Raw genomic sequence first — 15,466 nt, 5'->3', positions numbered from 1 at the left:
CCCATGTACCCTGGAAGGTTGAGCCCTAGCCCCATGCCTTAGTTTGGGTTTTTTTTTTCTTTTTGCTGTGAAGAGACACTATGACCACAGCAACTCTTATAAAGAAAACATTTAATCAGGGTGGCTCACTTACAGTTTTTTTTTTTTTTGAGGTTCAGTCCATTATCATCATGACAGGGAGCATGGTGTGCAGGCAGGCATAGTGTTGGAGCTGAGAGTCCTACATCTTGCAATCAACAGAAAGTAGACTGTCACATTGATAGAAGATTAAGAAAAGAGACCTCAAAGCCCACAGTGGCACATTTCCTCCAATAGGGCTACACCTCCTAATAGGGATACTTCCCTTGGGGACAACTTTCTTTCAAACCACCACATTCCACTCCCTGGTCTCCAAAAGCTTATAGACAAACTGCATTCAGTCCAACTTCAGGAGTCTACAACAGTCTCAAACTTGTTTCAAAGCCCAAAGTCTCTTCTGAGATGCATGGCAATCTCTTAACTGTAATCCCCTGTAAAAATTAAAATCAAAAACAGATCACATACTTGCAACACATGGTACAGAGCATATATTACCATTCCAAAACTCGAGGAAAGGAGCATAGAAATGCTAGATCAAAGAAGAGCAAAAACCTACTGGGAAAATGCCAAACTCTTCATCTCCATGTCTGATGTCAAAACACTCTTCGGAGCTCCAACTCCATTCAGGTTTGACTGCAGCAAACTTCTCTCTCTTGGGCCAGTTCCACTCCCTGTTAGCAGCTCTCCTTGGCAGGAATCCCACGACTCTGGCATCTCTAACATCTTGGGGTCTTGAAGGCAATTTGGGCTTCAACTTCATAGCTTCACACAATGACCTCTCTCCTAGGCCTTCGTTCAGGGACACCCTGACATGTACCTAGCCTCAGTGACTTTATTATGTAACTCCGTTCTTCTCACCTTAACTCTAAAACCAGAACCGTGTGGCCAAAGATGCCAAGTTCTGCTGCTTATTGGTTCTGGAACATGACTCTCACTCAATTATATCTTCACCAGCTTTACGCCTTTCTCTGCCTACGCTTGGCTGTTCTCGAACTTGCCGTGTAGACCAGCCTAGTCTCAGACTCAGAGATCCACCAGCCTCTGTCTTTCAGTGCTGTGCTGTGTTCCTACCACTAGGTCACACTGCCTATTAGATGAGGGGACTGGCAGAGGGCTCTTCCACGGGGAGTTCAGTGACGGCACAGGAAAGCATGCTGGTTCTGGAATGGCATCAGGACTGCCTAGGGTCTGACACTATGGGAAATTTAGTAAGCCCTTAATAAATTAATATTTGTTGGATAAATTTCTTGGCCTACAGCCTGCTGTGTCCTGAACCTTGTCCTTCTTTTGGGCCAACTTCCATACAAAACAGGAGGTAACGAGACTCACCCTATTCCCCCACAAACCCTACCTGGTCGTTTCAAGGATACCCGATGCATACCTCACAGATAGCTCAGTGTTCTCATTGCCAAAACAATTTTGGTAACCATAGGATCCTGACCTGCATGGATCCGCTGCCAAACTCATGCTAGGTTACCCAGCACCTGTCACTGCTTCGTTATGGCTGTCATTTCCTCCTCTAAGAAGCTGGCTTTTTGGCACTGCCCTGCTTACTTCCCAAGGTGCCCCAGCAAGTCAAAGGCTTTCAGCTCAGAAAGGACAGGGAAAGCTGAGAGACAGGCTGGAGGGAGACTGCGCTCAGCTTCCCCTCCGGCTAAGGCAGGGTTGGTTACTCGGTTCTGTTGATTTGACACATCTGGTCCAGCCCAACAATTTAAAAATTATTGTAGCTTTGTAATCTATTTGAATGTCTGTCAGCACTTGTCCTCTTTCATTACCCTCTAAGAATATCAGCTATTCTTACCTTTTCCAAATCAAGACATTAAGTGATTTGGAAAAAGAAAAAAAGCTCCTCTTGGGAGTTTGACTGTTCTGCCATTAAATGAATGTGTGGAGAACTGTATATTTAGAAATTAAAGTGCCACCCCCCAGGTACATTTCCTCTCCTGTCCGACTGTTCTTTTGTGCATCTCAGGAATTTGCAAGAACTTTTTACTCTGCACAGTTAGGGGTTCTGGTTACATCGGTGTCCAGGCAGAGTGTGTTCCTATTCTTGTGAAAGGAAGGTTCCTCGCTGGTTTTTGCATCCTTCCTCATTTCTCCATCCTGCCCCATGTTTTTCTGTGCACATGTCACTGGTTTGTTATTCATTAGTAAGAAATCGTCTTTAGTGAGGGTCTGTAATGAGCTGTCTTCAACAGCCCTCACAATGACAACGAGCACAGCTTAATCTTGGAGGAAAAGAGACATTCTCACAAGATAAGGACGGTGTCAGTGTTCTCAACCCCCTGACCAATCTCACTCATGAGCATTGATGCAAAAATACTCAATAAGATACCGACAAATCAAATGCAAGAGCACATCAGAAAAATCATCCACCATGATCAAGTAGGCTTCATCCCAGAGATGCAGGGGTAGTTCAGCACAGTGACTCACTCTTGCCCTCCCTGTCCGTCTTCCTCGGCCATCCAAGTGTTGGGCTGACGTCACACCCTCTGATCTTCTTCTCTAACATTTGGAGTTGCTGAGGACACAGAGAAAAGGAGACACTCTCCAGAATACCGCCCGCCCTAGAGCTGAGTTAGTTCCTAAATGACCCTTTCACATCAGGGCAAGGAGAAAGGGAACAGCTGGAGAGCAATGGCCCCCAGCTTATAGAGGGGCTGCATGCTCAGACCTTTTGAGTTGTCCTGGGTCTTAGACATTGACCTACAGCCTCTAAAGGTGTCCTGGCATGGCTGAGGAGAAGAAAAGGGGGGAAGGAAAGAAAGAAGAGCAACAGTGGTTGAGTTAGCAGATTCCTCCAGAGAGCCTACCCTTAGCCACACAAGTATATGCCAAATATCAGGTGGGATATGGACAAAACATGATCCATTGTTTGTGTAAAGTTTAAACATGACTGGGGAGGGGGGTCCTGGCCCTCCGTTTTCAAAATCTGACAATCCTAGGAAGGAGTTTGCTCAATACTACACAGGGTTAGCAGGAGTCTGGGAACAGGAACCAGAGCATTGACCTGTAGAAGTGAGTCCTTACTTGTCTACCGCCCCCCATTCTGGCCCACCTTCCTCTCTGGGCCCCTCCAGTCCTTAAGCTCCCGTCTATCCCCCCATTCTGGCTCACCTTTCTCTCCGAGCCCCTCCAGTGTACTGGGTATGCTTTTCTATGGAGGAGTCTTCATGGACATCATCTCCCTTGATGACTGTGAGGTCACTTTCTACTTCTTAGAGATACTCTGTCTTCCCCCAATGTCATCAAAGTTCATGGACTGCATACATGGGTGTGGTGCACCTGCCTTGTGCAGCACTGTGCCAGAGGAGCCAACTCAGATTGTCCAGGAAGGCATAATAATGGTTCTTATAAGCCCCTCTCTTTCTAGATTTTTCTACTCAGCTCACGGGCTGAGCGTGTCTCTGGATTTATTATTTACCTCCAGCAGACTGTGGGTAATTCCTAGACTGGGCAGAATGGGTGGGCAATGCCGTGGAAGTCACAAAAGGGGAGTCTGAGCCCATGCAGGACCTGCATTCTAAGCCTGTTTCAACTCCCATATGAGATTATCTCAAAGAGACACCCCAATCTTCCTTACCCTACCCCTCAGGTACTACTTCCCGTGCCAAAGGTGGCTAGCAGTGGAGGAGGATGATGGGCAGCTGTCCAGGGAGCTGTTGCCAGTGGATGAGTCCTATGTGCTACCCAGCGAAGATGAGGAGGGTGGAGGACATGGTGACAACAACCCCCTTGACAACCTGGCTCTGGAACAAAAAGGTTCCTTGTATTAGAGATGACTTTCCCATCCCCCATTTTCTCTTCTTTTCTCCCTCCATTTTCTCCCCCCTCCCACTTCTCTTTCCCTTTCCCCTCTGTTTTCTTCCCTACTTATAGGTTCTAGGCACTTCCTGCTGGATACTCTAGCTGTCCTGCCCTTTCCTCCTGCCGTGGAGAGATTGTAGAAGTTGTGGGGGAGGGGGCAGGCTCCCATATGCCTACCATAGGATTTGGAGTAAGGTGGTTCACAGCTAGGGTTGTGTTATTCAGGGACAAAATGATTGAGCTAGTTCTGATTTATCTTTTGTTCTCCCTCAGGGGCATTTCTGGGCTCCTGAGGTATATTTCTGTGGAAGAAGTATTAACTGACTAGAGGCCCGTGATGCTCATCTCAGTCCCTAAAGCCCTGTCCAGTCTGGAGAGGTCAGAGAGGTCAGACCGGAGCTCCTGGCTATGGGCTGCTAACACCCAAGTCACCTCATGCCTCCCTGACCGTGTACCACCTCTACAGACCAAGGGCTTCCTATAGGCAGGGCAGAGACGTTTCTATATCTTGAGGGGGTTTCTGGAGTTAAAGGCACCACAAAGAAAGCTGTTTGCAGGACTGACCACATGAACAGACCTGTTTTTATGTTGACCATGGCCATCACAGGTAGAGGATGATACAGGGGAGGAACTGGAGTGACAGAGCCACAGTGGACAGATCAAGCAGCCTTCTCTCCCGCTCCTTGGGGTCCCCAGGTGATCTGTGGTTCACTTCTGTGCCCTCTTCCCCGGCAGATAAATCCACCACATTCTCAGTGACCGTCAAGACTGGGGACAAGAAGAATGCCGGTACAGATGCCAATGTCTTCATCACACTCTTTGGCACGCAAGATGACAATGGTAAGGAACACAGCATTTTCCTGAATGCCCTGGTGGACTTAGCAGCAAAGGAACCCTCGCCCTAACTGTGCCCCCAAAATCACCTGGAAGAAAGGACTCTTTCAAGTCCAATAAAACTCAGCCCTGCAGGGTCCCAGGGTCCCCTCCTATGAGGTCTTCAGGAAGTGCCAGCGTTGTTCCAGACGCTGGATGGTGACTCCATGAGGGTGGCACCTTCATATAGTGCTGTCACCTTCCACTCTATCCTCCCCTGGCCGATTCTTCAAGGAGTCTCTGTGCGTTAACTGGAAGCTCTGTGCTGAGCACCACTGAAGAACAAATGGACTTAACCCCAAGCTTCCCATCTACAGCAGTGATGTACTGATCCAAAGCATAGCTCTGAAACCTGATTCATTCAAATTCCCATTCATTCTGGTATTGGCTGTGTGATCAGGGGCAAGTGCTTAACCACCCTGTGCCTTTCCCATTTGTTAGATATAAAGTTTTATGCATGTCTCAGGGCTGTGACTTTTATTACACAGAACACTTAAAATTTAGGGGTCAGTGAACATCAACTGTCACTATTACTTAGGGGGTTGAATAAAGCTGATGGTGTATAATGAATTAGGTCACAGTTGATAATCACTGTGCTTGCGATGGTCCCTGCATCATTTCCCAGAGAAGTGAGGGGCTCTGCCACTGCCCTTTCTCTCCTGGGCCTCTCTGCTGTCAGCCACATTCCTGAGCGCTTAGAATCCTCGTCTTCTTCAGACCTCACAGTGGCCCTGTGGGGAGAGCACCAGGCCACCTTTTTGAGGGTTGAGGAAGACAAGTCATAGACATCAAGCAGTTTCCCCAGGACCACTGGCTGGCAGGAGGCTGAACTGGGCACCAGGATCTGTCTGTCCTCTGAGCACTCCAGTCTGCCTGCCAAAAGGCTTTCTGTCTGAGAGCCTCAACCTGGGGAGGGGACTTCAAGGCAGCATGGTAGGAGAAGGTAGGAGAGGATGTTGAAGACTGAGTGCCCCTCAGGTTTCAAGCCGACACCACAGCCAGCCCGTGAGGGCACCTGAAGCCATCTCTCCTTGTGAGTCCAGGTATGTCTCCAGACAGTGTTTGCACATGGTATCCCCACATGAGCTTGGGGAAGGTGACCTTGTCACTGGCTCTGTCCCCATGCAGAGAACTGCCAGGCTTGTGGGAGAAGAGCCCACACTGGCTGGACGCCCTGCTGCCGTCTCCTGCAAGGAAATGGAGATGGGTTTTCTTTAGATGCAGATGGGGAATTGCATGAGTTTACATGAAAAGGTTTTAAAAAAAATTATAAACACACACATAACATACACACCACACATCATATATATACCACACATACAACCATATACACACACCACACACACATACATATACCACACACACATACATACCATACACACATACATACCATACACACAGCATACAAACACACTCACCACACACACACGTACAGACCACACACACACACCATACATATACCACACACACATACATACCATACACACAGCATACAAACACACTCACCACACACACACGTACAGACCACACACACACACCATACATATACCACACACATACATACCATACACACAGCATACAAACACACTCACCACACACACACACCATACATATACCACACACACATACATATACCACACACACATACATACCATACACACAGCATACACACACACATACAGACCACACACACACGCACACATAGGTGCCCACTGGGAGGCGTGACATCTTTGATCTTTGGTGGAAGTTCAGAAGGTTGGTCATTATGAGGAAGAAGGAAGAATAGTGGATGAGTCAGGCTGGGAGAGTCTTAGAACCATTCAGTCACATTCAGTCATGCTGGGATTGTCTGGTTGGCAGGAATCACCCTCCTGAAGTCCTCCAAGACCAACAGTGACAAATTTGAAAGGGACAGCATTGAAATCTTCACAGTGGAGACGCTGAATTTGGGAGACCTGTGGAAAGTTAGGATCGGCCATGACAATACAGGTCTGGTTTCCCTTCCTTCCATTCTCAGGTAAATCTAGAGAGCCCACGGAAAGGTCAGTGTGGGCTGCACGACTTTTATAACAACACAGTATCTCAGTCTCACTTGCCCAGAGGAGCCCTGGCTGCACCGGTTCTGGGATTGTTGATCTTCATTGGGACCTGGACGTAGGTGACTTGGGAAACCTCTATCCAGATTCCAACCTCGGGAATCTTAATGTGCAACTGGATTATAGAGCCCCTGAGAAAGCTTAGTGGGTCTCTAACCTGATGGTTCACTAGTCACCCAGAGTGGGAGGGGATACTAGAACATGACTTCTAGGTCCACCCCAGCATCTCTGACTTGGGGTTCTGTGCTTATCTTTTGAGACCCTTGCTCATGCATAGCTGCTAGCCTAGGGACCCCCGTTGAGGAGCCAATAAGCCAGCCATTTCTTCCTGGAACCCAGGACTTCATGACAAAGCAGCCCGACAAAAGTTGTGTCCATATTTTTTTCATGGTACAGTAGGTCTCCACTCTTCCCCAAACTTTCATTTCTTAGCTCGAGGAAGAAACTCTGTCCTAGAAGCAGGTGCTGTCGGGACTGTAGGATGCGGGTCTCTGCCTGACTTTCATTTCCTTCCCTAAGCTGAGTGCTGTCTCTGCTTTCGTCCATCACAAATAGAACCAGAAAGCTCTGAGCATCATCCCCAGCTAAGATCTCCAAGAATGCAAGCTTTCCTTAGCTCCTTGTTTAGAGCTTTGCCCACCCTGAATGCCTTTTTGCTTCCATTGCTTGGGCTTGCCTACCCTGTTACCTCCTCCCGGTGCTCCTCCCAGACCAACAATGGCCAGCACCAATTTATGCTTGTTTCCCTGGCCCGGCCCGAGTGGGATGCAGTTTTAGCCATGTACACATCTCAGTAAGAGTCATCTGGGCAATGCTGTCAGCCAAAGGGTGCTATAGGACTGATGGATTCTGGATGACCACATCAAGAAAGGAAGGGTGCTGGGAGTTTCTGAGTTCACCCACAGGAAACCATATTGTACATGTTCTTAGTGGGCTCTCTCTCTCCCCGCCCCCTTTCTCTCTCTCTCTCTCTCTGTCTCTCTCTCTCTCTCTCTCTCTCTCTCCCATCTCCAGGCAAGGCCCCAGGCTGGTTTGTAGACTGGGTAGAAGTGGACGCTCCCTCTCTTGGAAAGTGCATGACTTTTCCCTGTGGCCGCTGGCTGGCCAAGAATGAGGATGACGGGGCCATCGTCAGGGACCTCTTCCACGCTGAGCTTCAGACACGACTCTACACACCATGTAGGAACCCTCATGGAAAGGCGGGCCCTCCCGGGAGACCCTATAACCTGTCCCTCCCAGCTCCAGCTCTTCCTCCACAGTTGACTTGGGGCCAAACCCACCTCGGAGATTCTGTTCAATTTTTTTGTCCCTTCCTCAAATGTCCTGAGCTCTGGGGTTGAGGGAATACTGTGGGCCTAGCCCAGGACCCTAAAACCAGATAATATTGGATTTATTCTAAACTAGGCCCCACAGTAGCTGATGACAAGACATCGTCTAGTTTCTCCAGGACTCCGTTTCCTCATCAAGGTCTCTGAGGAAGGATCTCTACTACCTTCTTTACTCCCAAGGGCCCAGCAAGGCTGAGCTTCTATTTCTCAACAAGCTCTAAGTAGAGTCTTGTTGAGACTAATAGAGTCCAGAGGGCCTGTGGTCATTTATGTGAACCACCTCTCCCTGTGGCTTGTGGGTAGGCATCAGTAATTCCCCCCAGTTAACCCCAGAACTAGTCTTTGTAGCGCTGAAGTCAGACAAGCATGGGCACAGGCTTCACCATAGGACCCTAGACTATTTCACCCCTCTGTGTCTTGCTTTCTCCTCTGATAAAATGGGCACAGTAATACCTGCCCCATTGGAAGTGCGGGGATGGAAATGGCTGCTTAGGATACAATGTTGAATACCATAACAAGTTCTCGGTGGGTGGCTAGCACCATCACAGGCACGGATGCCACTGTCCCTTTTCAGGGAAGCTTTTTAAGTACACTGGAAGCAGACTCCTCATCTGGAGAAGGTTGGGATCTCCTAAGACCAGGTAGCTCCTAATATGGATGGCTTCCTTTAGGATCCAATAGCATAAGATATTGTATATTTGTTTGAGAACTCCCCTAGGATTTCAATTTTTCCTTCCTTTTTTCCTTCCTTCCTTCTTTTTCCCTCCTTCCCTCCCTACCTCCCTTTCTCCCTCTCTCTTTCCCTTCTTTTTCTGGAGCATATGTGATATATATTGTGATGTGGTGTATTTACTTGATAATATATGTGTGTGTACATGTATGTGGCTGTGTGTTCAGGTCATTCATCAATGTTGTGTGTCTTCTTAATTGCTGTGCACCTCTTATTTTTCAAGATAGGGTCTCTCACTGAATCTGAAGCTCACCAATTTGGCTGGGCTAGCTGGCCACTGAACTTCAGGGATCCAGCCTTCTCTGTCCTAGCTCCCCATGCTGTTGTTATAGGCATGTGACCCAATGCCTAGCTTTTTATGTGGGTTCTTGGGTCTTCATGCTTGCTCGCATGACAGACATTTTACCAATTCAGCCCTCTTCCCAACCTGTATTCATATTCTCCTCTCTCTCTCTCTCTCCCTCCCTCCCCCCTCTCTCTATATATGTATAGATATATAGATAGATATAGATATAAATGGATAGCTAGATATAGAGATATAGATAGAGATATAGATTTCCCATATATAGAAACCCGTAATGAGTATAGTCCTTCATATACATGTGAGACAAACCAACACGTCACTCTGTGTGGTACCTTATAGTGTTTTCTGTTCAGAACACTGCCGACTACTCATTAACCTCATTTCATAACCTACTAATGAATCTCACCCTGTAGCAGACCCTGTTGCTTTAGCTTAATTGCATCAAGCCATAGAGTAAGGTGTGATTCAGATCCACCCCACAGACAATCTAGAGAGGGGCTAAAGAATCCTTACTTATCTAAGATCCCGCCAAGAGCTCCTGGACTGCAGATCCTCAGCCCGCGTGGAAACATGCTGGTCATTTGTCATGGAGCAGTTGTACCGGGAAGGTGCTTATCAGTGGGGCTCATGTGCCAACTCTCCTTCAAAGGATTGACAGTCCTGTAGCTGCTGAATGACCTGATGAATCCTCTCCTCCGCCTCGCCAGTCCCCTGGAAGGGATATCTATAAAGCCGGGGAAGCTGAGTAAGAGGCCAGGTGTGACATGGCTTGGTTGAGGGAGCTGGTACGTTTGGAGCAAATCAGGTGCTGAGAGCAATGGACAGGATGAGAAGAGAATGGCATGCCACCGCTGCAGCCTGGCTGCCCTGACTGGTGATTTGTCTCTGAAATCCGAAGCTCTAGGTTACAGAACCCTGCTAAGCTTTATGCCGAGGACATTTTAATGGAAACCAAGGCTCCTAAGTAACTTGCCCAGGCCTCACTCATCAAGTTAGGTCCTGTATTTGAACTTGAACTTTTAAAATTACATAGTCTACATGTTCAGCCAGTCCGCTGTAGTAGATCGGGAGTTCTTTGTGGACACCAGGCTTGACATGCTCTCTGCGAAAGGCCACTGATGCTGTAAAGGACTTGACCTCACCTATGGTATCACCTGTTTCCTTCCTGCCACCCCTGGCTTTGCCCTCTGCTGTCCCTCCCAGTTGTCCCTTATGAGATCACCCTCTACACCAGTGATGTCTTTGCTGCCGGAACCGATTCCAACATCTTTATAGTCATCTACGGCTGTGACGCCGTGTGCACCCGGCAGAAGTTCCTGTGCACCAACAAGAGGGAGCAGAAGCTGTTCTTTGAGAGGAAGTCTGCCTCCCGCTTCATCGTGGAGGTACCTGGTTCTATGCACTGCCCCAGAGGGGCTGGGTCAAGAGTAGCCCTTCATCTAGATGGGCCATAGCTAATGGGGGATGAAGCTTGTCCAGCTTCTCTGAGCCTCCATATGTCCAGTCAGACAAGTGGATGATAAAGCTAGCTGGGCCTTCTAGGACAAATGTCAGGATTAAAAGTGATGACCAGGACCTGGGGAAACAGGAGGCGTACCAACAGGACATCTTCCTGTTTCTATCATGTCTGTGGCATGGCTTCCAGGCAGGCAACTGGGGTGCTGGGTGGCACAAACCTCTCACAGGGGACCACATGAGGCCGTCTGCTGCTTGGCTTTCGGGCCGCAGTCAGCTGGACACAGAACTGCTGTGGGCTTCACAGGTCCTGCCAGGTCTGGCCAAGGGGTTCTGTCATCTGATGCTTACCAGGGATGTGGGTTTCAGCACCGAGGAATTCCCACATGCCTTTATGCAGAGCAGCTCATGATGCCTGCCCTGTCCTCTTTTGTGAGCTAGCTTAGGCAGGAGACACAACAGCAGAGAGCCCACACTGCCTGCAAGGAGCTTTAATATAGTTGGTGAGCCAAGTACTATGCTCTCGGCAGAAAATCTAGGGATTATTGCCACCACGGGTCCTGAGGGTCAGAGGTACTAACATGGGATTCAGCTCTGTTCAGTCACTGGACCCCTGTAACAGTCCTGTACTCTTCTGACCCTGGTAAAGAAGGAGGTGATTGAGGCACAGCAAAGTGAATGGCTTTCCCCAAACTACACAGCTAGCATGCAGGAAACCAACCTAAGGGAACAGGCTCCGATGTGCATGCTCTTTTACTCTGTGGTAGGCTTCGAAAAGGATTGAGGTTGCTGTTGGTGTTCAGAAAGAAGAGCCCTGGAGGAGGTAGATTAGAGGCGGGTGTGGAAGTGGGCATTCTCAGGAGAAGGAGGAGAGGCATTCCTGGGAGGTGAACAGCATACCCCTGGGTGGAGAGCTTGAAGTCACAGGGGAGCATGAAGGGACTTAAGAAGGGAGTAGCAATGAAACCAGCCTGGGAGAGGAGCCAGGAACCTTGAAAGCCTTGGCGCTCTGAGTAACAGGGACCAGTGGTAACATGTCCATATAGTCTGGTGGGAAACAAAGTGTTGAGCTTGTCCTTATCCTCAGCCAGCTGCTGCCCCAGAGATAAAGCTTCCTCCACACCCTCTCTGGGAGGAGTCAGCTTTGGTGGGAGGTCTGTTGTAGAAAATTCAGACTTTATAAGGTAAAGTCTCGCCAGGAAAGATGATGTGGCGGGCGCATCAGAGTGTGACGTCATCAGTGCCCAGGTCCTCAGCAGGACTCCTGCGGACTTTCATTAGTAAGGCAGCTATAAATTGCCAGCTCATTTGCTGTTGGTTTTTCTTTCTCAACTGCTTAGGTCTTAGGGGGATGTAGAGCTTGGAAACAAATGGAAAGGCTTTATTCCTCGCCTGTCTTTCCTGCCTGCGGCTTCGGCCTCTCTCCTCTCTTATGGTGGATCCTCACTCCACATCCCCCCTTCCAGCCCTGACTCTGGAGTAGCCCTTAGCCAATGGCTGCTTCTCTCTGTGGTCCACCCTGAGGGTTGGCCAGGAGAAGAGCACTTGATAGGACACCTGAGCTCCGTGGAAATGTCAGTGCCATTCTAAGCTCTCAATATGGACCAAGTTTTTGAGTGTTCATGAGAGTCCCAAGAGGGTGGCAGTGCAGCAATCCTATCCCACACATGAGCACCCAGAGCAAGAAAGGTTGTGACCTACTAAAATAGCATTACATGGTGAATTTAGGGTCACAGCAGCTCCTGAGCCTTCTTGGATCATGCCTTCACCCCTTCCAAGGAAGAATGCCAAAGCCCTTTCTGATAGCCATGTCTTCTGAGCCCATCCAGGAGGCCACCGCCCCTGGGCAGCAGTCCTCTGAAGGCCTCTTTACTGTCTGTGGTGCCACAGCCAAGACAGTCCCCTGATGAAAGCAACTCAGTGCTTGCTGCAGAACTCAGGTTTCAGAAGTGCCATTGAAGCCACTAACCTCAAAGCCTATGGGACAGGGAAGAAAAAAGAAGCCCTGGGTAGAAGAAGATACACGGAACTCTTCATTTCCTAGTCAGTTCAGGCAGCGAGTTTGTCGGTTGAGATGCTGGGGACCACACCCTTCCCTTGGACGTCTGCACTTCTCTGGTAGATAATGATAAGGTCTATTAAAAATCTCTGCGGCCACATCACTTGAAAGCCCCGATCTTTGTTTAGTGACTCTGAGTCCTCTGGGTTTGCAAGGCCTCGAAGGACCATTTGTGGCCATGGATTTTGTTCTCTGATTCAGAGCAGGCGGCAGGTAGTGGGACATCTTGGAAGGGCAGCAAGGCCATGACAGCTGTGGCATCCTTGTCAGGCCATGGAGTAGCATGTTGCTTGGCCGGGCACTTAGAGCTAGAGATCAGGTGACAAAAAATGCATGCTGGAGTCTTTGACCTGCTTATGACATCAATGGGCTGCCCCAGCCATGACCCTGACTTTGACTGACGAAGACACCATTTTCTGTAAGTTTGAATGAGCACAGTTTGTCGGAGTAGAGAAAAGGAATTACTGAAAGGGAGGGGCTCTTAAGAGATGGTAGATTTGAACATGATCTATCAAGATAGGAGCATGGGCTGTACCAGATCTCTTCTGAGACCCAACTCACTTCTCAGAGAATGTGCTACTATAACATCACGTCATGGAGGATGGGGAAGGTAACGGCTTCTGTGAGGAGTCAGACACGCCTGAAAGATCAGAGTGCCAAATCAGGGTCCATTACGTCAAGACTGAAGGAAGGAAGAATGGCATGTGCAGAGGAGGGTCTTGGCCTGGCTGCTCAGTAGACATATGGAGAGCAAATCACCCACTTAAGTTCAGAGGGATCTGAAGATGGATGCCCCCAAGGAGGCACAATATGATTGAAGCCCTTCTATTAACACGTAGTGCCTTTTTTTTTCTTTATGAAGTTAGAAGATGTGGGTGAAATCATTGAAAAAATCCGGATTGGCCATGATAACACAGGCATAAACCCTGGGTGGCACTGTTCCCATGTCGACATCCGCAGGCTCCTTCCTGATAAAGACGTAAGTTTGAGATGTGTCTGTCCTACTTCATTTGCCTTTCCCAGAATGAGCTCACATCACAGCAGATTGGCCTGATGGTTGCTTCAGCCTCCAGGACATGTTAACTAGCTCAGATCCAAAGCAGATGCTTCTGGTGGTCAAAGAAAAGAGTTTAGGCAATCTAGTCTGGTCTGTGTCTCTGCCCGAGTCCCAAAGCCACAGGACCGGTGAGTGACCAGCAATGTCCTTACTTCTATTCAGGGTCAACTCCAGAGGAAAATCAAACCTGAATAAATTGGAAAACACTAGAAAAAAAATGCAAACTTCCACAGCTAAAAGACAGTGCAGTTCTGGGGACAAGATGGATTTAAAAGCACAGAGCCCTCGCCACCCACGAACCCCAAGTGTTAGGGACAGGGCTCAGATATTTATTTTTAAGTGATCTAAGAAGTATAACCTTCAAAAGCTAACTCACCCTGCTGCGGCTGTGCAAGTCTGGAAGGCTATGTCTCTGAATCGGGGCAGGAAGGGTCCCTGTGTTTTCATACAGGGAGGCAACGTCTTCTTCGTCTCTGGTTCTGATGAGCCTGAACATGCTGGCAAATCCCTGGAGCTGGTGGCTCCCACCTTACAGACTACGGGCTCATCTTCCTCCTTTCTCCTCACCCCAGGGTACTGAGACCTTGACTTTCCCATGTGACCGATGGCTTGCCACCTCTGAGGACGACAAGAAGACCATCCGAGAACTGGTCCCTTACGATATCTTCACTGAGAAGTACATGAAAGATGGGTCCTTACGACAAGTCTACAAGGAAGTGGAGGAGCCTCTGGACAGTAAGTGCACACAGGATAGGTGGCACATCCCTTCTCACAGAGCACCAGCCCCTGCCAGGTTGAGCATCCTCACGCACGAGGATGGTCTATGTTATCCCTGGGAAACTGAGGCTCATAGAGGCTATGTAACTTGCCAAGTTCACACAGCTGGTAGATGGCAGGCTAGTCCCCAGAGTCTTGCCTACTTCACTGCAAGCTTTGTGCTCAGATCCCTTCCTACTTCTACAGCATGGTACATGCCAACACATCACCCCTGCTCCTGGCTTTCTGTATGCTCAGTTTATGTGGCCAACAGTTGGTGTAGTGTGATCCCATTTACTCTTACAGGACAGTCTAGGGCTGGAGTGTGGCTCAGTGGGAGAGTATTTGTCTAATGTAGGAACCTCTGTTTTGAAGCCCTGTACTGTAAAAGATTTATTTTTAAGACAGAAAAACAAGGTAGAAATATCCCGGCAAGGCATGTTTCTGGGGGTTAGGTCGGCTTCTGGATCTGTCTAAGGTCATGGGATTTTGTTTCCTGGGTTAACTCGTCACGATCATCCACGGCTGTTATTTCTAGGCAGTATTTGAATCATCCTGACCACCCACTTCTTGCGTTTCTTCCTGCCTTTGGTCTCAGTGACATCACCATATTCCGGTTATCTTCCTGTCTCCCGAAATAGTCTGCGTAGTTCTAGGTCCTTTCTTGTGCCCACTGGCATTCAAGGTTCACTCCTCAGCCTTCTCTCCTCACTGCACTGTTGCACAGGCATGTGCATGCACACACGTGTCCTTTACCCCACGGCAGCACTGTGCATGTCACTCCCTATGCTGCTCAGCTCTGAGTAAACCTTAACTAGTCGATAATCAGCGTCATTTGTAAAAGTCTCTACCACTGATGACACACACATGGCTCCCACCGTCCTTTCCAACTGGGCGGTCTACACAGACTAGAGAAGCTC

At 48.7% G+C, this 15,466-nt stretch overlaps 1 protein-coding gene across 3 annotated transcripts in view; it reads left to right on the top strand.

Moving 5' to 3' along the window:
* Loxhd1 (lipoxygenase homology PLAT domains 1) overlaps nucleotides 1-15,466 on the top strand; it is a 135,974-nt gene that overhangs the window by 73,364 nt on the left and 47,144 nt on the right. For all 3 annotated transcript variants that reach the window (XM_041640897.1, XM_041640896.1, XM_041640895.1), the window contains 7 exons: nucleotides 3,677-3,843; nucleotides 4,624-4,728; nucleotides 6,622-6,750; nucleotides 7,872-8,036; nucleotides 10,423-10,604; nucleotides 13,596-13,712; nucleotides 14,363-14,525. In XM_041640897.1, coding sequence (XP_041496831.1) covers nucleotides 3,677-3,843; nucleotides 4,624-4,728; nucleotides 6,622-6,750; nucleotides 7,872-8,036; nucleotides 10,423-10,604; nucleotides 13,596-13,712; nucleotides 14,363-14,525 — 1,028 coding nt within the window. The remainder of the gene's footprint in view (nucleotides 1-3,676; nucleotides 3,844-4,623; nucleotides 4,729-6,621; nucleotides 6,751-7,871; nucleotides 8,037-10,422; nucleotides 10,605-13,595; nucleotides 13,713-14,362; nucleotides 14,526-15,466) is intronic.

This window comes from Microtus oregoni, unplaced genomic scaffold (assembly GCF_018167655.1).
Source record: "Microtus oregoni isolate MIOR12 unplaced genomic scaffold, Mior012 000065F_ref0000479, whole genome shotgun sequence".
NCBI classification, from domain to species: domain Eukaryota; kingdom Metazoa; phylum Chordata; class Mammalia; order Rodentia; family Cricetidae; genus Microtus; species Microtus oregoni.
Note: the sequence above shows the minus strand (reverse complement) of the source record. Positions and strands in the feature narration are given on the sequence as shown.